We start from the raw sequence: 25139 nt of genomic DNA, 5'->3' as shown, positions 1-25139 counted from the left end.
GAACCAGTTGCAAAACATAAGGACTAAGGATTACATGCGTTACATAAAAGATACAAACAGAAACAATTGCAAATGTACAAGATGTAAAGTCACACAAGAACGAGATACAAACAGAAAGAAAAATTGCAAATGTACAAATAGTAAAGTCACTCAAGGAAGAGATACAGAAAAGGGATACACTCTAAGAGTCGCATAGGAATGGTAGAGAGTACAAAGGTCTACTGCATATACTAGTGATTAGAGTTATTTCTATATACATAGAGAAGGGATACGAATAGATATACTCTGAGTCACATAGGAATGCTAGAGAGTACAAGGGTCTACTGCATATACTAGTGATTAGAGTTATCTCTATATACAGAAAAGCAGAGTTCCATTAAGTGGGGTCGGAGGGGGGATGCAGTCACAGTACCAAGGGAGGGTGGGAGGGATACACGGGTATGGAGAAAAGGCAAATCAGAAAAGGGAAGAAACATTTGAGGATCACCAAGGGGGGAAACGAGGGAAAAGGGTTGAAGGACGAGGGAATGGGCAAGATGGCGGGTCAGGGTCCAGAGTAAAGCGGCCGAGAGCAGCAGCGAAATGGCGGCCAGGACAAAAGAAAAAGTAAAGAAGTTAAGGAGAGTCCGTGGCGTAGTTTCTTTCATTCGAATGTGGCAGCAGGGCTGCTGCCTGGAACTGTTTTTTTTTTTTTCACGGCCCCGCTGCTTTGGTTTGCGGAGGGGTGTGTGTGCCCTGAGGGCCGTTCCGCACTGGCCCTCTCTACTGGCCCAGAATTGCGGGGGCTGCTGCAGACGTGGGGTAATGGGGCAATGTAGGTGGTGCTTCTGGTACTAGGGAGCTGAGGGCCTGCGCAGTCTGCGTGCTGTTCTAGTCCCCTCTCCCTTCTCCGTGCGTGGTTTTGTCTGATCGCAGGTCTAAAATGGCAGCGCTCTGTTGTTCTGCTTCCAGTTTCGTGTTGGTTCTTAGTGTCACCGGGCTTTTTCACCGCCCCACTCCTGTCTCTCTACATCCCCGGGTTCTCGTGTGATCGCCCCTGGGAGTGCCGCTTCTGGCAGGGGCCTGGAGGCTCTTAGGAGCCATGCGGATCATTTTATGCAGCTGTCGCCTCTTGCAGTCTGTGTGGTGCAGCTGACGCACCTCCTCTCGCTGGTCGTGGTTTTAAGTTCTAAAATGGCGGCGCATCTTTGTTGTGTAGTCGTACCTGGTTTCAGTTTCGGTTAGAGGTTAAGCACATATTCGGGCTTTTCGGCTCCCCTTTTCATCCCTCCCCCCGCATGCCCGGTCCAATGTTTCTTTCACCTGTGTCTCCCTTGTTTAAGTGCCACTTATTTTGGGCGCGCGTCGTTTGGGGATCCGTGCTCTGTCGCTGCTCCTCCCCCTCTCCGTCTCCCGGTACTCGTCTGCTTGCTTGCTCGCCCTCAGGAGTACTACGACTCTGGAGCTGGGGTATTGGGGAGCATAGGCCCTGCGCAGTCTGTTTGTTGGAGAGATTGGCTCTTACCGTGTGAGCAGTGTGGCTGATCGCGGTCCCACTCGTTAGTGGGGTTGCTCCTGCGGTGCCATTTTTATTCGCTGGAGCCGGCCTGCGGGATCTTCGGATCCACCCATTGGTGGTTTGGCAAAAACACACTTCCACTTCCCCTTCCCCCTCCCCTCCTACAGAATACCCTGCTGCGTTATGCTCCACTTGATTGCACTTTTCACAGATTATGGCACAAATAGCTCCGAACACTCGCCCTCCTTCCTTCATACTCCAACGTGCGGCCTGCGGGGTAATGATTCACATGGCTGTCTGCCCCCCACTCAGCTGCATCGGCTCACCAGTGCTAAGACACAGTGAGTCTTGTCTTCTCAACAACTGCCCTTCCACCCAGCACGTTGACATTAGAGCAGGCCTGCTTGCAGCATTTCTCTTTTAAAGCCTGCTTCCCACCACCCTCATTTCCTCCCGACCACTGGGCCCGGGGCCTTACAGATGCAGCGGCCCCTCAGGTGTGGACACGCCAACTACATTGACAGGCAGCGCAGTGCACTCGATTGCATGATTGTTTTTTGGTTCGCATAGTATTGTGTTTATTTGTTATTTGCTCTTTTTTCCCCCCCAAATACTTGTTTCTTTTTCCCTTCAGTCCCTGTCTCTCTTCTGTTTTCTCCTCTATTCACATCTTTCTTGTGTATTTGGGTAGGCACTGTTTCTCTTGTGTGCGTTCTTTCAATTGCTTATTCCACCCACCGTCTGTTCTTATATGCCCTTTCAAAATCCAGTAGACTGCCAGCGGGACCTTCCTAACCTCCTTGCCCGCCCAACATTGGATACGATCCTCGGGCTCCCTCCTTGGTTTTCGCGATCCTCTGTCTGCTCACACGCCTTCACACATTCCTGCCTGGAATGTCAATGGACTTAAAAATTACATCAAACATAAAAAAGTGCTATCCTATTTCAATTCTAAATGTGCCAACAGAGTTCTCCTTCAGGACATGCACCTCACCGAAACAGAAGCTGAGAAGCTCAAGCGGCATTGGGTTGGCAAAGAGATACACAGTTGCTGTACACTGTGAGCGGCAGATGACCTACCGGTACCAGGAGAAATGTGGCGTAGACATCTTAAGTGGGAAAACATTGCCCCCAGTGGTGCGTAACACCTGGGTTGATCGGAAGGCTGCTATGCATTGTCCAGACTAAAGATTAATAGGAAGGCACTATGCGTAGGTTCAGTGTATGTGCCCACAAGTCTGAAGTGTGCCTTCCGTCTTCAACTCGCCTCGGTGTTGACAGAGATAAATACCACCAACCGGTCCTAATGATGTATCCAATAATGCAGACAGAGCCATCCTAGGAGATCTTGGGGTTGATCATGGCCTTTGGGATTTATGGCGCCTCTTGCATCCAATGGACCAGGAATACACATACTTGGCCCCAGTACATGGTATGCAGTCATGGTTGGATTTTTTCTTGTTGGCTCAACCCTTGTTTTCCCTTCTCTGTGAGGCTTCAATGCTAGAAGGAGCACTCTTGGATCACTCCTGTGTTGTCCTGCAAGCCGGTTTGGACCTGTCACAGCCAATTTGCAAGCCCTGGAGTCTCAACTTTTCCTGCTATGATCACCAGCTGGGCAAGAACCAGTTAAAAACCTCACTTGCATACTTACCAAGAGCACAATGGTGGTTCAGTTGACTCTGCCTTGACATTGTGGGCAGCGGCTGAGGCAACCATCAGGGGCAGCTGATGAGGGGATTAGACTTGTCCAACAGGCAGAAGGAGGAGCATAAAAAGGCACTAGAAGTGGGTATAGCCCATCTCACGCAAGCTTACATTGCCCCAACCCTTCCACCATCACAAGGCGCAGTCTTAAGAAGGCGCACATGGACCTCAATAGCATCTTTACCTCCAAAGCCGAGTATGCGCTACAGAGGTTGAAAACATGGCACTATGAAGAGTGAGAGAAGGCAGGACAACTAGTGGCTGTGCAGCTCAGGTGGAGGGAAGCAGGAATGGCCATTCACGCTATCATTAGTGACTCGGGGCTCTGATCACCAAGTCATGGGAGATCGCAGACACACTTGCATCCTGCTACAGAGTCCTCTACTCCCCAGAAGCTGTCCTGGGACCAATGCACATGGACACCTTCTTTGATGGTATTCGCTACCTACTTCAGGGCGTGATCACCAAGGACGCAATTGAGCAGGCCATTTTGTATCTACCTGGATCCATCTTGGATACAAAGACCCGTCAGAGGAGGGCTTCCCGGCAGAGTTCTACATGTGGACCAAATCCAAGTAGGTGGATCTTCTCCATGAGGCCTTCCCTGAGGCTGATCGGTTGGGCTCCTTGGATCGCTCTCTGGCGATTCCCTCAGCGCTATCCTCACCCTCTGAGTGATTCCCTGTTCAAAAACGGACGGCTGGTATCGTAGCGCTTCGCATTGGCACTGCTGTTCTCTGCTTGCATCGCAGCGCTTGTCCTCGTTGTACCGCCCGCATTTGCCTGCTGCATTTGCATGTTTGAAATCGCGCTGCGCTCGCTTTGTTGGGCTTATTTGCGTGTTTGTTGCTGTTCGTTTACCTGTCTCCTTTGATTAGTACACTTTTTGGCCCCAAGCTCGCCCAGCTCGTATTTCCCTCTTCTACCATTTTGTTTGTTGTGCTTCGAGCAAGCCCCTCCTCTCCGCCCCGCACCCGCCTCCCCAGCTGCTCCTCCCTTCCAAGGATTGATTACATCTGCACTGTAGATTGTAGCGCTGTGACCTCCCCTACGCTGTAAGAGACGGACGCTCACACGCTCTCTGGCGATTCCCTCAGCGCTACCCTCACCCTCTGAGTGATTCCCTGTTCAAAAACGGACGGCTGGTATCGTAGCGCTTCGCATTGGCACTGCTGTTCTCTGCTTGCATCGCAGCGCTTGTCCTCGTTGTACCGCCCGCATTTTCCTGCTGCATTTGCATGTCTGAAATCGCGCTGCGCTCGCTTTGTTGGGCTTATTTGCGTGTTTGTTGCTGTTCGTTTACCTGTCTCCTTTGATTAGTACACTTTTTGGCCCCAGGCTCGCCCAGCTCGTATTTCCCTCTTCTACCATTTTGTTTGTTGTGCTTCGAGCAAGCCCCTCCTCTCCGCCCCGCACCCGCCTCCCCAGCTGCTCCTCCCTTCCTCCGCCCCCTCCACTATCCATTAAATGCCATATGTCCCAACGCGCTGCGGCCACGCCGAAGGGGCGCCAAAGGTAAGCCCGTCTACGCCCGTCCGCGCCTGGACCGCGCCCAGTGCCAGACCCCCTGGTTCCCTTAATGCCCAGCCCACCGCATCACTTACGATGCCACCACCCTCCTAGCCCTTAACCCCAGCCGTTCCCCCAACTGCGTCCAAGCCGCCCCTGGACACACCCATGGTCCCTTTTCCTGTAACTCCTGCAAGTTCGACGGCACCAAGAACAACTCCTCATCTACGAACACACAACAGATATCCGACCCCAACCACCTACAATGCATCCTGCTCAACACCCGCTCGGTCCACAGGCACGCAATCGACCTCTGGAATCTACTAGACACCATCTCTCCGGACGTCGCCTTCCTAACAGAAACATGGATGAACCCCGCATCAGCCCCAGACATCACCATTGCCATTCCGGAAGACTATAAGATCATTCGCAAGGACCGTACAGGCCACACAGGAGGAGGCATCGCTATCGTCCATAAGAAATCCCTCCGTATCTCAACCAGCTCAGACGTCAATCTCGCCAACTCTGAACCTCTTCACTTCCAGATCCACATCGACCCCAAGACCACACTCAGATGCACCCTCCTTTACAGGCCACCAGGACCCCGCGCACAATTTAGTGAAGACATCACGGACTTCATCACTCCACACGCGCTCCCCTCCAAGGATTACATCCTTTTGGGAGACCTCAACTTCCACCTTGAAAAGAACAACGACCACAACACCACCACCCTTCTGGACAACCTCGCCAACCTAGGACTTAAACAACTTGTCACTACCCCCACCCACATCGCAGGTCACACACTCGACCCTATCTTCACCTCCAGCAAACATGTCTCCTTCAGCCACACCACAGCTCTCCTTTGGACTGACCACAGCTGCGTTCACTTTACCTACAACAAGCCCACATCCAACAACCATCCTCAACCTACTCTGCAAAGAAATTGGAACAAAATCACCATCGACCAGATCTCCTCATCGCTTCTTCAAAACCCCCCAGCCCACTCCTCAAACCCAGACCAAGCAGCCACCAACCTCACCCAATGGCTATCCAACAGCGCCGACATCCTAGCACCACTGAAAAAACGACAAATCAAACAAAGCAGCAAGAAGGTCTCCTGGTTCAACGATGATCTAAAGAAATCCAAGAAACTCTGTCGATCCCTTGAGAAGGCCTGGAAAAAAGACCCAACCACCAGCACCAAGGACGCCTTCAAAAACGCCACCCGCATACACCACCAACTGATCCGGAATGCCAAGAAAGCCGCTTTCAAGGACCGACTAGATAACAACGCCCACAACAGCAAGTAATTATTCAACATCGTCAAGGAATTTACCAACCCTTCAGCCAACTCCAACGACATCACCCCCTCTCAAGCCCTCTGCGACTCCCTAGCCTCATTCTTCCACAACAAAATTGCAGACATCCACAACAGCTTCGACAACCGACCTGAAGACCAACCCACCCAACCCCCTGCAGGACCCCCACCCCCCCTGAACATCCTCAATGACTGGAAGCCAATCTCCACTGAGGACACCATCCGTCTGATGAACTCTATCCACTCAGGATCCCCCACAGACCCTTGCCCTCACCACATCTTTAACAAAGCAGACTCCATTATTGCACCGCACCTCCGAGACGTCATCAACTGCTCCCTCAATTCCGCAACCTTCCCGGAAAGCTGGAAACATGCCGAACTCAGCGCCCTCCTGAAGAAACCCACAGCTGACCCCACCGAACTCAAAAACTACCGCCCTATCTCACTCCTTCCATTCCCGGCCAAAGTCATCGAGAAAGCGGTCAACAACCAGCTCGCCGCATTCCTCGAAACCAACAAATCCCTCGACTCCTCACAATCCGGCTTCCGAGCCAAGCACAGCACTGAAACCGCCCTCATCGCAGCAACTGATGACATTCGAACTCTACTGGACAATGGAGACACAGTCGCCCTCATCCTCCTCGACCTCTCCGCAGCCTTCGACACGGTCTGTCATAGCACCCTTTTACAACGCCTCAGTAACGTCGGAATCCAAGGAAAAGCACTGGAATGGATCACCTCGTTCCTCACCGGAAGAACCCAGAGAGTCCGCCTTCCACCATTCAAGTCAGAGGCCACTGAAGTCATCTGCGGCGTACCCCAAGGGTCCTCACTCAGTCCCACCCTCTTCAACGTTTACATGAGCCCCCTCGCGGCCATCGCACGCCAATACAACCTCAACATCATCTCCTACGCGGATGACACTCAACTGATCCTATCACTCACCAGAGACCCTAACACTGCCAAAACCAACCTGCATGATGGAATGAAAGAAGTAGCCGAATGGATGAAGCACAGCCGTCTGAAACTGAACTCAGACAAAACAGAAGTCCTCATCCTAGGCACCTCCCCCTCCGCCTGGGATGACTCTTGGTGGCCAGAGGCCCTTGGAAAAGCACCCATCCCGACGGACCACGCACTGAACCTGGGCGTCATCCTGGATTCCTCACTCTCGATGAACAGACAAGTCAACGCCGTTTCTTCATCTTGCTTCAACATCCTTCGCATGCTCAAAAAAACATTTCGCTGGATCCCCACCGAAACTAGAAAAACAGTCACCCACGCTCTGGTCACGAGCCGACTGGACTACGGAAACACCCTCTACGCCGGTACCACCGCAAAACTCCCGAAAAAACTCCAACGCATCCAGAACGCCTCAGCCAGGCTCATATTAGACATCCCGCGTAAAGAACACATCTCTGGTCACCTGAAAAACCTCCACTGGCTCCCCGTCAATAAGAGGATTACTTTCCGGCTCCTAACCCACGCACACAAAGCACTCTACGAAATCGGACCCGAATGCCTCAACACACGACTATCCTTCTACACCCCCTCCCGCCAGCTACGATCCTCCAACCAAGCCCTTGCCACTGTACCTCGCATCAACAAAACCACCATGGGAGGTAGATCCTTCTCCTACCTGGCAGCTAAAACCTGGAACTCACTTCCCACTCACCTTCGCCTTACTCAGAACCACCTAGCATTCAGAAAGCAACTCAAAACGTGGATATTTGACAAGTAATTCCCCACCCTTCCTCAAGCGCTTTGAGACCCTCTGGGTATGTAGTGCGCTATATAAATCTTTTGACTTGACTTGACTTGACTTGATTTAATTCCTCCTCAAACCAGGACAAGACCGTCTCCTTTGCTGCAGTTATTGCCCCATATCCCTGCTCAATGAGGATGTCAGGATACTGAGCGGCATTCTAGCGCTTGCCTCAAGTGAATCCTCCCCTCTCTTATTCACCATTCTCAAGTCAGGTTTGTCCCAGGCCACTCGCCACACAACTATCTTCCCACATTAGTCAATGAAGTCTGGCAAGCAGACAACCTTTCAGATAAGACATTGGCACTGTCGTTGGATGCTGAGAAGTCCTTTGACAGGATGGAATGGGCCTACCTGTTTGTCTCGCTTCAGGGATTTTTGACCTTGGTGACAATCTACAGAGTGAGATGTTCTTAACTCTCTTCCCTGCTATTTTGCCTTGTGATGGAGCCTTTGGCAGCGTCCCAACACCAATCAGATCTGATCGTAAGTATTGCTATGCACAAAGGTCCGTCAACACTGTATCAAATGCAGATGGCATCTTAGGTACCATTTCAGCCTTAAAATCCTCTTTCACCATGGTGCTGGAGACCATTAATGTGTTTGCTGCAATATTTGGCTACAAGGTGGACTGGGGAAAAAGCGAGGCTTTGCCATTGTCGAGGATCACCGCATGCTCCCCCATCGCGTGTTAACCATTCCAGTGGAAGAATTCCCGCCTTAGGTATCTGGGCATCCTGTTTAACCATGGCCTGGAGCACCTGTACCCACTTATGGAGTGAATGCGACTGGACTTTGTGAAGTGGTCCTAATTCTCTGGGGACAGACACTAGCGGTTAAAATGGTTACCCTCTCCCGATTTAGGTACATACTGGGCATGCTTCCCCAATTAATACCCCTTTTGACCCTCCATCAGATAAAGACTATTAAGGCCTTCATCGGGGGTTCAGCAGGACTTTGCCTGGCAATTCGGAAGCTTATAGCCTTAGCAGGGGACTGGGCCTGCCTTCTGTGGAGCATTACTGTCTAGCCCTACATCTGGCACAAATGGTGTACATGCACCCCTGGGTCCAAGACTCCAGGAGACTCCAGGAGGCTTTGTTGGGTTTACAGGCCCTATATCTTCCTGGCACTGATGCTGCTGGGGTGCCCAACCCTATGCTGAAAGCCATGCACACCACCTGAATGGCGGCTCACATGCGTGATTGGTGCCCCTGGCACAGACCTGGGAAACTGACTCTTAAACACCTGATCTCCAGTGGAAACTCAAATCCTTTGAGATGATGCGGGATGAATTTGTCCTATTGCATACTCAACTATGGCGCTACACACAACTACATAATTGCCTGCTGAGCAAGCTGGGCCCTCAACCCTGGACCATCCCCTGTTCCCCGGTGGTCGCCTGCCTTAACACTTGGGGTCAGTTTAAAGGCATGGATCTCCAGATTCTACAATCTCCTGATTCACCACCTCTACTCCCATACAAAACTGGCTAGCCTCGGGATAACCTGGAGGTTCGCCTGCGGGTGGAATATGATGAGGTGGATTGGGTAGATCTCTTCGGAGGTCCTAGAATGGGGAGTCTGGGAGGTACTGATGAACCTCAGTCTATTTATGAACATTCTAGGCTGGCACTGGAACAGGCACCCCTTCAGGTTGCAGATTTGCACCCTCACTCTGCCTGCTGGCAATGCGATCGCACACCCTCCGATATTGTTCATATCTTACTGGATTGTCCTGCCATTTGTCCTTGCTGGACAGTGGTGGGGTCTACACTCCAGGAATCTATGGATTTGCCCTCGCCACTTCCGGACCCCCTAATTCTCCTCCATAATTTATTGGACCTTTCCAAGCTGACCCACTGTGCCTACTGCCTACTTGTCACTGCCCTTACAGCAGTCAAGATCTTTATTCCGCAGCTTTGGCTTTCTCTGTAACTGCAGTCGCATGATGAATGGCTCACGGAAAATGTACACGCCTGTATCCTAAGAAAAAGTAATTTATAATTTAGTGGACAAAGCAGATATTTTCCTTCTCTCATGGTCCCCCTCTCTGCAGGATGCCCCCCGGTTCGCCGTGACGTTTGATTCTTCCTTATCATCATTATTGCATCCCCCCCGCATTACTATACTCGGACTTTCCTCTTTGTAGTTCTGTCTTCTTTCCCTTCATTTCTTTCTGCCCTTCCTTCTCCTCTTTTCTTTCCTCTTCATGTAGTTTATTTTTTCCCTCTCTCCTTTTTCTCCGTTTCTTTAAACACTTGTATTGTTTGGTATTGGTGTATGTAGTTCAATCAACATTTGTTTCTCAAATTGGGTCCATGCTAGACTTACATGTCACTGCATTTGCTGTTATTTTTCAGTGCTTTTATAAGACCCATGAAAAATAAATGCTACACAAAAAAATAGAAACACAGTGAACTGCTGTTTAAAAGAGCATAGCTATCAATTTGAAGGAGTAGCCATAGACATTGGACGGTTGGTTCTGGCAGTTTTGCTACCACAAGACAAGTGTCTGTCTGTCTGTCTGTTTGCCTGCCTGCTTGCGTACCTTCCTATTTACCCACCAAAACAGCAAGGGGTCTGTTGATGCTACAAAATAAGAGAAACATTGATAAGATTGCAAACTCTTTAAACATTGTGGCTGAACAACCAGTTTTTCAAGGGTTTGCTAAAGCTAACCAGGAAATGTGCTTGTGAAGGGGGCTACTATTCTAGAGCACCTGCCTGTTCACCCTAACAGGGTTGCTCCCCTTTTAGTTGACTTAGGCGCAGGGCCGGGCTGGGAATAGAAACCGGCCCTGGCAACCTGCTGAGCTGCCCCCCCCCCCCCCCCCCCCCCCCCCCTGGGGTGAGGGGGAGTGCAGCTGAACAGTTTGTGAGGGCCGGTTTCGACCGATTTTATTACAGGGGGCGAAATTGCCGACCCGGGTACCAAAAATGGCCCCCCAGGGTCCCAAAACCGGCCCACACCTAGGAAAACGCCCGGTGCCAGCTAAGGCCAGTCCAGCCCTGCTTAGACGCGAGGATGGTAAAAGCGTTAGCTGATGCAGAACATCAACTGTTGTCAGCGGAGTACATAGCAAACGGCAGTTCCAAATTGTTGTCATGAGCAAAGTAATACACTTTGAAGGCTACTGTACTTTTGACAGGAAGACAGTGAAGGATTTGAAACCAGCTTCAGATACATTTTTAATTACATAAAATATCAATCATTGGCAATGCCAGTAGATCTGGCTTTAAAGGAATGCTGTATGGTAGTGAAGCATTATAAGTAGATAGCATGTTTTTGTGTCGAAGCAAAGAACTGTAGAATAATATTGGTGTAGGTTAAAAGGTCAAGTGACAGTCACACTGTCAAGCCATAACTAAACATCCATGTATGTTAATGACTACCCTCCTGCTATATGTGCTGCTGCCAGAGAAAAACACCATAAATTATCTAACTATCTAATGCACTTTAATGGCATTAAATTGACATGTGTGTGTCCCAGAAAAGTTCAAGTTCAAGCAGCTGGACAAATAAATAATCACAGCTGTTTGGAGGGCAAGCATGTTTTTTGTGGAAGTACACAGCTTCTACCCAATAAAAACATGTACTCCTGGCTCTCAACATGTGGGCGGGGCCAAAGTCCTTCTCCTGTTGATAATCACATAATTGTCTGGCAAAGACTGCGCTGTGAAGCCAGACCATAAACATGAACCTTGGAATTGTATTTTGTCTATTGCAGTTTTCATAGATTGTTCTCAGTAGACCAAAAAGTTAGTAAAATCATTGCTCATGATGATTTTGTGAACCAGATACAGAAAAGGAAACATTCATCAAAGCGAACATAGGTGAAAGAAACAGCTAGTGACTACCGAAGAAACAGGGGCCCACAGCGTAAGGTTTGTATCAGTTGTAACAACTCTCACTGCCTAACACATGGTTTTGATGGCTTCTTTTCTTAATGGTACCACATCTACCGTAATCCAGGTTTTTCTTTTCAGGACACCATTCATTAACGTCATTCCATATACTGTTTTTTCGCTGTGAATTTTGTCTATATCATGTTATTCTTGTTTAATCACTTCATATTTTGAAAGAACAGGTGCTTGATCTCGGCACTCTTGTAGTACTCACACAGCTTCTCTTGGGCAGTTTGAATAGGCTCTTAATAGTACTTAAGAGAAACTAATCTAAAGCTCGTTGGAGATAAGACAGTCTAGTCTAAAATGCCCTGGCTGATTACCAAGGCAATAGGAATATACCGAGGCATGAATTGGAAAGTCTTAAACAAGATGGACAGTATGTTTTGTAGTTTTTGGAGAATATTAAATGAAGGATGATATGAGATGTTTTGGGATGATCTGTGGCAGGAGCTCAGGAAAGGAGCAGACCCTTCAAACAGACCTACAAGTGACTCACTAGTCTATAGCTGTTTCTAAGTGCTTTCTGACATCCTAGGTTAGGGAATAGGCTAGTTGAGGTCCAGTGTTTCCTACTGCAAAGCAACCCAGTCATAGGAAAGAATTGTTGCTTCTTTCAGCTTTGACACTATCCAACCTTTATGAGATAACGTAGGTGTCAGAGGTGGTTTCAAAACATTGTAAGGGTAGAGATGAGTTCGATAAAAATGGGAGAATATGGGATAAGGTGTGGAAAGTGATTTTGCAACTGCAGAGCCTGTACATTTAAGGAGGGTCCTTAAAGGGACAGCCTCATCCTATTTGTAAGTCTCAAATCCATGTATTAATAGTTTGGAAACTCATTAGTGGTTGCAACCCACTCCAAGGTGACCGACACGTGGAGCAGCTTCCGTTTTGTGAATGTTGACTGGTAGGGGAAGTAGTCCCTGCGTCTGCCACCCTGTGATGGCCTCAGGTAAGAGCAGGGTGCGCTGCCACCCCCAAAACTCGTGCCGCCCACGGTGAAATGCTCCCCCTGCACACTCCCCCCTTGCTACAACTCTGCTTTAAGGCAACAATCAAGCAAATCCAATCGACAACTGACTCACTGTTGCCGAGCATATGAAAGCACCAGGAACATTTTTGATTTTTCTGCAATCCATACTGTCTGACATTATTAACAAATGTCCTTTTTCTACTCCCCAGCTATAAGGCGTCGATAAAAAATTACGTCAATGTAAACTGATAGGTAGAAGCATTGTAGTTTTAATTTTTGGATTCCTAAAGGTGATACATACACCCTTAGGGCCACCCTAGAGAGATTTTGGTACAGCAACAGTCAAGGAGAGAAGACAAAAGATCTGGTTTAATACTTAATCAGATTAGTGAATTTGTTTGTCTGAGCTTAGTCTACCTGTATCATGCATTGATGCAAGCGTCTTGGCGGTAGTGATCTAGTCACCTGGCAACTGCTATTTGTAGACAGGAGGTAATTGCTGGCCTCAGACACCGGCAGGATATGTGCTGGTCGTGATGGCTAATTATCACCAGTGATGGGATATGCTTTGGCCCCCAGAGTTTCCACGACCTATCGCTGACAAAGGCACCGTCAAAAATCTTGGCGTCTGGTTTGACAAAAACCTGAATTTCTCTTCACAAGTAAAGAGACTGGCCGGCACCTGTTTTGGCATCCTGAAAACCTTGAGGAATTTCTCCCCCTTTTGCCTGGTAGTGCCAAAAAAAACGTGGTCCGTGCCCTCATCTTGTCCCGTTTGGACTACGCAAATGCCCTTCTGGTCAGCAGCCTGGTGTCTCTGATTAAGAAACTACAAGTTGTCCAAAATTCTGCGGCCAGATTGCTTTTGGGTTTAACATCTAGGCACAGTGTGCGCACTTATTTGCGCTCTTTACACTGGCTACCAGTAGAATCCCAAATGAAATTTAAAATGCTAACTATTGCACATAGAGATCCTTATGGGCTGGGTCCCATCTATTTGCAGAAGAGGTTTGCTTTTTATACACCAGGAAGACAGCTGTGCGTGTCTGGCCAGCTGCTGATGCAGACCCCTCGGTTGTTCCGCCAAAGACTTGACAGGTGCTCTTTTGTGCACAAAGCCAGCACAGCCTGGAACTTGCTGCCTTTGGCTCTTAGAGCCATTCAGGACCCTCTACTCTTTAAGAAAAAGCTGAAAACATTGCTGTTTTAGTGTCTGTTTCACGTACATTGTGCTCTTTCTGTAGTTAGCACTGGGACACTTTCGAGTAGCTGTGTGCTTTAGAAATTAAATATAACATAACATAACATAACATAACATGTGAAAGTGGTGTTAATGCACTTACGGTTATCAAGGAATTTGACCACGTATTGACTTCATCTCGCCTAATCACATGTGAACATCCACTTAACAGTAGTGCTCTTCAGAGTTGGGGCTGGTGGGACCACAGTTTAATTTGCTAAGGTTTTTTTCTTTCCAATAATTTTTCTTTTTTATTTTACAATCGTGTGTGCTTAAACCATGCAATCTCGGTATAGTAATTCAATGTTAATAGTATCTTTGCACCAATAATAATCAATGCATTGAACCTACAAAAGAATGTCCATACCAGATCCAAGTATGCCTAGGTAGTAACATATATACTCTATTATAATTATATGCAATGGTTATTTTTTTCTTTAAAATTGTACATTTTTATTTCAAGCATCTGTCAGCCACATTTAGTCCTCATATTTCTCTTTTTGTGGATTATGCTTGCAGTAAAAATAACCATAACAACCATCTGTCAAGGTCAAACCGAATGGCTTTGCCAATGCTTTATTTGTAACATGCTTTTGTGTAAAGTACTATAGGAGTATTAGAAGTAACACATAAAGAAGGGTGCTAATCCTGACATTTTGCAAGACTGAGATTGGAGAGCATATTCACTTTCTAATTGAACTCTAGTTATGGAAAATGCTAAACCAAAAATGGATGAAACAATGATTGGCTGGAAAGTGCAGACTGTCATTCCCAAATACTTTGCACAGTTTTGCATAATGGGGCAAGAACTACTAAAATAAATAATGATGATAGTTTCCCAGAAGACAATGTGGCAATAGTGGAAATAGCAAAACAAGGGTCCCCAATGTACATAGGGATCTCACACTAGTTAAGTACATTTATATGGAAATGTGTTTTTCAGAATATGGTTTATAACCTCATACAGACTCCTACTTGTACAAATTCCATACATAAGGAAAACCAGATCTGGTGGCTGGGCCTTTGTCTACATTGCTCCTAAAGCATGGAACGACCTTCCTTTACATATAGGAGCCTCTTCCTCACTTCTCGAATTACACAAGAATCGGAAAACCTGGGTTTTCAAGTAGTCCCACTAAGCCCTAGGTGTGCCTAGACTTACACCTCCTCAGCGCCAGGATACCCTCCCGGGGAGAGTGCACTCAACAAATCTGCATAACTAAGGCAGGACTGCAGGAGCTGATATATTTTCCTGCTCATAGTGGAGCGGTTCATGTTGCTGGTTATTAAAGAAGAAGCATGTCTAACCCAAGTGATGAAGGAGTTACAGACACTTGACAGGAGCAATGGGTAGTCTCAAAATTCTCATTGTTGTCTGTCATGACTGAAGGATACCAACGGGTATTTCAAGGATTTACAGATTTAGCAGCAAAGTCCATCATTCAGCTATAGGTCAGCAACAAGAAACGCACTGTGGTAAGCTTGCCATAGAAGCAACAGATCCCAGCTACCACACAGACATACAGTTGGAAGAGAATAACTAATTTTAATTAGAATGTCTAATGGCAACAACATTTTAAAGGTAGCAACAATGGTGAGTAGACACTGGGTGGAAAGAAGATGTCATGGCTGGCCATCCTGAATCAGATATGGATAAAATATGAGGAGAGTCATTGCTATGTCGGTAGTTGGCCTGGCATTCTGTTCTTCTAGAACATTAAGGGAAGATTTAGCTAGGTATATGTTTCAAAGTTCTGTCTATTTTATATTATATCACGTTACAGTCAAAGAAACAATGACTATGAAAATATCACCCTTGTGAATAAAAATGGGTATACGCAGATATAGCTATCAAAACATATATTTTTTATTCTTCTTGTTTTGTATATATATTATTCTTTTTTACATTTTAATTTATATTTATTATTCAGTTACAATCATAAATGTATATCCAATATACATGATAGACGTAAAGATAATGGAGGCAGTGCGGCAGGTGTCAAACTACGCGCGTTTCGGCATACGTGCCTTCATCAGGTAGCCGTCTATTGCACTAGAACAAACATATGATAAAAAAACACAACAAATTGGTATTTGATTAGCTATTGGGTAGTTACATCTTAATATATCTATGCTTTAAAAATCTTTACTGTAACGTTCTATCATTTTACTCAGCATGGAAGTTCATATTTTCAATTCTCAAATCACCATACTCTATATACATCTAATATTTCCAGAATTAACATATTTGACCACTAACAAACTCTCAAATTCTATATTTACATAATTTACACATACTACCTTCTGTGAATACCGAAATGAGTAAGTGTCTTCTGTGAAGACCAAAATGAGTAAGTGCCTTCTGTGAATACGAAAATGGTAGTAAGTTTAGGATTTTGTCTTAAGTTAGTTCTGTGAATCGGGCCCATAGTCATTGTTTCTTTCACTGTAACATGATATAATATAAAATAGACAGAACTTTGAAACATATACCTAGCTAAATATTTCCTTAATGTTCAATTGCTCCCTATTTTAGCTAGATGTTAAATAGGGGTCCCTTGCTTCCTTACCAAAATTCTGTTCTTCTTGAGCAGGAGATGAATGGAAGGAGTTGCCCAGGAATGATGGTGCCAGAAGGATGAATAAAGGGGCAAGTATGAAGGATAATGCACATACTGATCTTGTGTGCTGAGGAGAGGTGGAAAGCTACCAGCGATTATCAGAAGATGAAGGCAATCTAAACAGTTAATTGTGTTTGGAAGTTAGTTGTAATTTCATACAAGGGAATAAGCTCAACCTTGATACTTGTGGCACATATTCAGACTTGAGAGGCTATGGTAATGTATGAATGATGTACGGCAGTGTAAATACAACAGAGATTTAACATTTACAAAGCAGCATATAGGCTTAGTAGACTTGAGATAAAGAACATAGGGAGAAGCAAAGATTGTGCTTAGAATTGACACTTGTTTGATATTCTAAATGTCCAGAATCATGTCACAGGTGATCCGAAAGGGAGTTCCAGAGGACAGAAGGTTGGACAGAGAAGCTACAGCCTCCCATACATTTCTTTCTGTATATAGGAATCACTAAGTTGTTCAAGTTTGGTTGATCATAGGTATCGGATAGTAGTATATTTCCAAAGTCTCCTAGCCACAAAGCATGGCGTCATGCTGTACAAAGTCTTGAAGCTGATACAGCAGAGCCTAAAGGGGTCCCTTTTCTACATTTGACGCGTCCATTTACCTTCGTTTGCTGCTCTTACCAGTCCGTGGGGACTTCAACTCTTCACTTGGGGACATTCTGCTGGCAACTTCCGCCTCCAGCAATGCGGTGCTGGGGACTACACCCCCCAGCATCCTTTAGTGGCTTCTGCATCGCGTCACCAGAAAGCGCCAGGAGGCGCTTTAAATCTGCTTCAGGGCTCCCGCAGCGCGGGTCCCTTTTCTACATTTGACGCGGCCATTTACCTTCGTTGGCTGCTCTTACCAGTCCGTGGGAATTGCAACTCTTCACTTGGGGACATTCTGCTGACGCGGTGCCGGGGACTACATCCCCCAGCGTCCTTCAGTGGCGCCTGCATCGCATCACCAGAAAGCGCCAGGAGGAGTTTTAAATCCGCTTCAGGGCTCCCGCAGCGCGGGATGCGCACGCGCGTGACCGAGCCAAGGGCGGGCCCGTCCGCGCTCGTCAGAGACAGGGCTGGGCCATCCCCCTAAGACTTTGGATTCAGGACTGTATATTGTTTTGTATACTTGTATTTTAACCCCTTGAATGCTACCGCGATTCTGCGCCTGTGCAGCACTTTTATTGAGCGGGCAGGTTCATGACGGCCCCCAGCCGTCATCAGCACTCGAGCACTGTAGTGCATGACGGCTGGGGGCCGTCATAAGCATGCAAGGGGTTAATAACATTTCCTGAAACTGTACCTGCTAACCATGAGCAAGGGCAAAATCAGCAAAGGTAGGACTGTGGTAGGGACCTTAGACGCCTTCTTGCTGAGGGCAGAATCCTCCCTTATACATGAAATTCAGCTTACAGAACGAAGGCTGTCTCTTGAGCCCCTACTTCCTCATAGTAGACTTTCTTTGACCCCCGCACTATCGGTATCTAGTGTGGCAGCCAATAATGAGATATCTTCATCACTGATTAGTACCCCAGTACAAGTCGCGACAGATCCAGCTATGAACACCGTTTCCTTAACATCTCCTGAAAACAGCTTTACTAGGTCTAAAGTTATAACTAGAGGGCTAAAGGCCAAATGTAAACGTAAGCAATGTAAACGTAAGCCTGAACATATTGCGGAATCTCCACCAAAAATTGGTAAAGGCAAAGGTAAAAATATCACAAAGCAGAGTAAATCCACCACAAGATTTATGGGGAAGAAATGGAAATCTGCTGTTGGCGTATGTGAAACTACTGAGGCATCAGTGAGTTCCGCCAAGCAGAATGAAATGGACAAGCCTGTTGATATCACGGAAGATGAGAACTTTTGGGGCAGACTCAAGACAATGATGTCCACCCTTTTGGAACCCATCCTTTTATAAATAACTAATATAGAAGTCAGGCTAGTAAAAGTGGAGGAGCTGGTTCGTAGTAAACGTCAACCTGTACAGACAGTTGGCACTAATCCAACAGCATGCTCTTTGTCCAGCGAAGCGGAGGGTCATGTTGCCGGTCCGCCCTCTAACTTTGTTACCGCTGGGCAAATGCAACGTAACGACGTCACCACAATATCAATCCCTAATAACCCAGCTCGTATAGAAAGTAGAGTATATACTGAGGGGACGAAAGGTGGAAGTAATGATGTAGCTGTAAATGGCACAATCTATCAGGGCCATCGAGAGAATCCATCACAAAATTAAAATTTACCCCAGAAGCCACACCGTACATGGTTGTTTTGGGAAATGTTCCATCATTATCACCCAATGTATTTGAACACTGGTCACTGTTAAGAAATAAGTCACTCTATTTTCTTACTTCAAGGACAGGTTTGAAAAATTCCCTTTTTTCAGATTTTAAAATGGTACGAAGGATTGGGTGGGTTGGTACATCCCCTAAATCACTACTGTGTTGTAATAACCTTTAGGGCACCACATTTAGTACGCACTATCATTGAGAGATGTTACACTGGGCCTGTTAATCCCAACAATATTAACATACTAACCCTAGGATATTTCTATCACCCTTCAGATTCTGTAATGAATTTAGGCCCCCAGCGTATAGGAGAAAATTATCTGGGAACCAGGCAGTCTAGATATCACATACCAACACATAATCGTTTTAATGTTTTAAGCGGCCTGGAAGATAACGGTTGACTCCATTCTGAGATTTGTGCACATTCTAATTGCCCTATGGGCAGTTATGATATTGGGGGTAAACTGAGTCTGCCCTTAGAGGATAAAGTTGCTATCGCTGATAAATCTATTGTGGGGAGCACCGCAGCAGTGCCTTGTGGGAGCAGGGCCACGAGGATGGATATCCGGGCTGATCCCCAGGGCACTGTACGGTTCTCCCCTCATCTAGATGCCCAAATGAGGTCTTAGTGGAACACGGGAGTGATGGGGTTCAAGGGCTTAGTGACCCAAGTAAGGGGATTTTGGCTGGAGACCGGGTGCGTCAAATGGTTTGTTTTAACCTGTACATGTTAACAAGGTTTTACCAGGGGATGCAACTCCTTCTTATAATTACCCGATTACAGTTAAACCCCCTCTTTGCCACATTGTTTAGTGAAATATTGCTGGAATCCGATCAAAGCTAAATACCCAATTATGGTGGGATTTTATTTTACAATATGAGGTTCTCTGCTTCCAGGAGACATGGACTAAAGAAGCGATCCACCTAAATGGGTATAGGACTTATCATGTCTCAGCAGTTGATGGTCAGAGTGGGAGAGCTAAGGGTGGCTTGTGCGTGTACTTATCCAATAGCATGAACCTAAAGCAAATAACGAAGTTCGCTAATGATAACTATCATCAACTAGTTGTGCTGGATTCAGATTCAACGTTTTCTATAGCTTTGGTCAACTTTTACAACATTATTCCCCCAGGACTAGTGTGTATTGTTATTAAAAATATGTTCCAATTGTTTAAACTACTGGGCAAAAGCAAGAGGAAAGACATAATGTTACTTTTGGTGGGGGATTTTAATTGTACGTTGTGTGAAAACGCTGAGGACAACTTTATGTGGAGCACTGTGTGAAGAAGGTGTATGTTCTTCCCATTTTAGTCATTCTGTCTTGGGGGAACAGTTAAATGAATTTATTATTTCATTGTGACTGATCTTCCCTGCACTTATATTGCTCTGGTGACAGCGTGTTTATTTAAGGACCCCCATCTGGGGCCTTGTTTCATCTAGGGGGCAGGTAGTTTTTGTTGTAAGTATTCCTAATGTTAAGGAAGAAACAGAGAAACATAACTCAACACTGCCTGGTCACTTCTGGGGTCAAGTGGAGCTGCAGCCTGTTGTGGATCTCTTAGTAATATCTCTGTATAACCAACTATCTATGCTTTAACAGGGCACTGGTAAACCCTGAAAGCTTAAGCTGTCTCACTATACATTCTCTTGTGAAAGATGAATATAGTTTGAACTTGATTGTTGAAAATGTACATACTATGTGTATATATGAAATGTCTTTTAGTTTCAGTCCTGTTCTGACAAAGCTACTTTTAGCATGCAATTAGAGTTAAAAAAAAAGGGTGAAAAAAACTCACAGTTTGTTTACAAATCACACATGAATTCAGGATACTTTTCTGACCAACAAAATATCCATAATCTAATCCTTAGGGAACTAGAGGCCTTGACGTTTGAAAACCCAAATCTGTGTGGTGGTGTCTGGCTGCAGCAACATTGTAGCACAATTTGTATAGCAAGAATTGCAAGCACCATGTGGAAAGATATACTTGCAAATCCAAGATGGCCTCCGACTCTCTATAGATATGCAGAATCTGTGCCCTACTGTGAAATGTTGCTCACTGTCAATATTCCACTGCCCGACATGTTATTGATGCACACACAGGAACGGTTTTTAAGGGACTTCTTCCTCACACAAAAACCTGACAAGACAATAAGTGTCACTTCTAGCCTTGCATCCAGGAGTTTCTTAATACGCTCAGGAATTAGTAACAGAAACTATCTAGTGCATAAGGTTTTCCCCTTCTGTGTTTGGACTTCATCGATTTCTTTTCCTGTCTATATACATATCTTATTATTCTCTACATAACACTGCTTTCCTTGTAACGTCTAACGAAAATAAACCATGTGCACCTTGGATTAAAACATCTTTCTTCAGGAAGAAATATACCACATTTATTTTTCTTATAAAGCAAATGTGTCAAGTTTTTGGCATAAGACATAAAATAGAATAGCGGATAGCTAAATTGCATTTATGAAGTACTTTGTACTTTGAGTATCTTTCCTGAGTGTAAAATATATAAATCTACTTACTGAAGGTCTTTACAACCTCACTTGGTTCGCTGAGCTGACTGGCTCCAAATGAATTCACCGCTTTCACTGCAAACTGGTATTTTGTATCCTGAATAAGTCCCTTAAGGACCATGGAATCCATCTGGATTTCTTCTTTAATAACTGTCCAGTTACTGTCAAGTTCTGGTCTACATTGGAACAAAACAAAGTTTAAAGTAAAGCAAACACAACATACTCCAGTTGAGTTTCATTTATTAGAACTATCAAAGCAACAAGTATACATTTCCTTCCTAATCCCATTAAATCACTTTATTTAGGCTATCATAACAATTCAATACACTATTTCATTTTAGCACATCTGCTAGTTTTAAGATGGAACTTATTTAATCTTGTACTGCAATGCTTGCTGTTGCAAAGGTGATATCAAGGATAACACCAAAGGAATTAGACCATATTCAATGATCTCCTCCCCGTGGTTAATGGTAACCCTATGTGACTTAAAAGTTAATTATTCATTAATCATTCTTAGACTAGCCAAATTAGCTTTCCAGTATCCATTTTAAAAAATGGCAATGAGAAGTTGGTATTAAAAGACAGGCCAAAATGTCATCTCCCTCCTCAGAGGAAAAGTAACCTCTATTGCAAATTACAATTTCCTGCACACGGATTATTAAATCCTAAACAGCTTTGGTTAATTTTGGGTTATGAAAATATGCAGGGATAGCATTTTTGTGAGCTAGCAGTTGGTCCATGGTCAAATCGAGTTCTAATTAAAAACGAAAGTGTAGAAGGTCGTAAGACCATTTTCCGATCCGTGGCTGCCACTTAAACATGCTTACATGTAATAGGGTTACTGACACAGGGAGAGAGACCATACAATAGCACGCAGAAGCAGTGCAAAATACTGCAACTGGCTTAAAAGTAGAAGAACACTGACACCCAAACAAAGTGACCCCTGAGGGAGAGGGGACCACGGCAACGAGCAGCACAAAGCTGAGTGAATTATTGAACGTCGGGAAGTAGACTGCCTATTCCATATACCAACAGCACTGGTGCAACTCTCCAGCATAGAAGTGACCGGGGACCCTGCTAACTGGGCCCGACGAAGTAGAAACAAGCTGAGACACACGAAGGAAAACTAAGGTGCGGGGACTAATAATGCAGCAAAACAATGGGCAGGTCCACCAAAATGAAAGAACCTGAGCAGGAAGAAGAAAATGGGCCAAAAGCGGCCAAGGGAGCGACTCCACCAATAACGCAATCAACAGAGGGCTGCACCCTGCAAGATATACTGCAAGTAAATATAACAACCAGGGAAGCCCCAGAGCATAAAATAGATACTATTGGCATGGATCTTAGCTTGCTCAAAGATGATCATACGAAACTGGCAGAGAAAGTTACCTCTAATGAACACAAGCCCACTGAAATGATGCTGAGTGTAACAACAATGTAGAAACGCCTGAATAATCTGTAATCCAGAGTTAAAACACTAGAAAGCAGGGCAGAAGATGCTGAAAACAGATTGTGCCACAACAATGTCCGCATGGTAGGCATGCCAGAGAAAATTGAGGGAACAAACACAGTGAAATAGGTTGAGGACTGGCTGCGCACCAGCGTTGCTCCCGAAGGCCTATCTCCATTCTTTGCCCTTGAAAGGGCGCGCAAAGTTCCCACCATACCTCCCCCACCGGGAGCCCCCCTCGACCGATAATTGCACTCCTTCTCCACTACAAGTGCCAGGAACACCGTTCTAGAACAAGCACATAAATGGGGACAGCTGACGATTAACAACGTGATTGTGTGAATATTCCCAGACTTCTACAGAGAGGTCCAGCGACAAAGGGCGTCCTACCAGTCGATCAAAAAAGGCCTCAGACAGAAGGGTTTCCAATATGCAATGATCTTTACAGCAAAACTGACAGTGGTGATCAGTGGCGGCTGGTGAGGTTTGTGAGTGGTGAGGCTGGGCTTAGTCGGGTGAGGAAGCATGGCATTTTTTAGGGGGAGGTTAGTCGCAATTTCCTGTGCAAATCATATTTAACAAAAATGGGATTAAAAGCTGCATTTTTCAGTCAGATGTTTTACACACACGCTCTCTCGCTCTCTGTGTCATATATCAGGGTTGCTTACTAGGCGTGTTATTAGAGTAATCCCACAACCACTGACAAGCGACAGTGGAAAACAACCTGCCATACTAGAGATCCCACTTCTGTATACTCAATATAGATTCCAATGACGCACTCCATGTGTGAATCAAATTTGAGCAGTGTTAACTAATGATTCGATGTGCAGCAAACTGCATTGAAATCCAAAAACATAGCAGCTTCACACAATCAGAAGAAGTCCCTCTGTGTACATTCATTTAGCTCCTCTGAGCATCAGCTTACTTTAAAACTAACAACCAGTGAATTGCTTCACACTGTCTTTGTTATTTTATTTTATGTTTTTAAGTCCAAAAATAAAACAATGGTCAAGGACATAGTGACCTAGACAAATGAGAAAAGGGAAAGGCTGCCAACCATCACCATTACATTACTGCATTTCCAAAATACTGTCTTCCTTTACAAGGACTGTAAACCCATTTACCTCAGATAACTGACATACTTTACAGGTCACAAGGGATGATATATGAGAACAGTTTTTTTCAAGTAGCAACTGAAAACATCTAGCGTGTCCTAAAAGAGACATAGCAAGAGAGTATGGACCACTCTTATGGCTGTCACTGAACTCAGCTTCCACCAGAAGTCCATGAATATAATGTTGGACACAGCTTGGACCCCTCTGTGGGTCATGGGCTGAAGAGGTTTTGTCTCAACATTATCAAAGAACATCCATTTAAGCATCCAGCTTGCATTTACCAGACATTAAACGTCACAGGAAATATGTGACATTAAAACCCAGCAATTTTTTTTATTTGACCTAATGTCTACTTAATTTTTGATCTCAAACAATCAGTTGTTAGCTGTATATAAACTCATTGGTCAAGCTCACAGCCCCATGGAAGTGAAAACAGACACGCATTGGCAAATCCAGCATATGACAAGAAATAGCAGCACACCGCACAAGAAAGAACTGTATCCTCCTTGCAAGACATGGAAAAGACCTGTTAATCCTCAAAATCAAGGGCACATGCACCAGTTCTCTGTATTTTGAAATGTTGTTTAATTCCAGGTGATTACAAAGTGCTACGGCCCCACCAAGTTTTCTCAAGGCTGGGTGCATATGACCAACGAGGCGGCACCAGAGATTTTAAAGAACTAGACCTAACGTAATACATTTCAAAGGGAGGGGAATGTGCGAGGTTAGCCAAGTACCTTTTTAAGTGCTCTGAGTAAAGCTCCACAACACATTTGAAAGGAAGGTACCAGTACAGTGGTTGTCAGTAACAAAAAGGAAACACACTACAGGCAAATGTGCACTATTAACACCTTGTCTGCACATGAACTGTTAAGGCAATGAGACCCTCTACTCTTTAAAAACGAAACTGACAGGGAAGGAAATGAGAGGTCCGCCGCCTGGACAGTTTCTACTTCTTACAGCCACAGCAAAAAACAATAGCTATCACGAGGATGAATAGCACATACCAGAACCAACGGGAGACTGAAGTCGCTGTGTACAGATGCAATCACGGCTGGCGTCCAGAAGTCTGCTCCTGACAGATTAACTTCTACTTTCCCTACTGACTGTCCGGTGGTTAAATGGCGCCCAGCAGCATTGACTCGTGCTGGATTCAGCAAGCAAAGTCGAGTCTGCGCAATGTCTTAAGTTATGATGACAAACTGCGCAGACTAAC

At 45.6% G+C, this 25139-nt stretch overlaps 1 protein-coding gene across 2 annotated transcripts in view; it reads right to left on the bottom strand.

The window, feature by feature from the left end:
* The window catches only part of EGFLAM (EGF like, fibronectin type III and laminin G domains), a 639867-nt gene that overhangs the window by 283673 nt on the left and 331055 nt on the right, over positions 1-25139 (bottom strand). For both annotated transcript variants that reach the window (XM_086960551.1, XM_086960552.1), the window contains exon 7: positions 21368-21534. In XM_086960551.1, coding sequence (XP_086816677.1) covers positions 21368-21534 — 167 coding nt within the window. The remainder of the gene's footprint in view (positions 1-21367; positions 21535-25139) is intronic.

The sequence above is a fragment of the Lissotriton vulgaris genome, chromosome 3_1 (assembly GCF_964263255.1).
Source record: "Lissotriton vulgaris chromosome 3_1, aLisVul1.2, whole genome shotgun sequence".
In the NCBI taxonomy this organism is placed as follows: Eukaryota; Metazoa; Chordata; class Amphibia; order Caudata; family Salamandridae; genus Lissotriton; species Lissotriton vulgaris.
The sequence above is the reverse complement of the archived record's forward strand: the minus strand, read 5'-3'. Positions and strand labels throughout refer to the sequence as shown.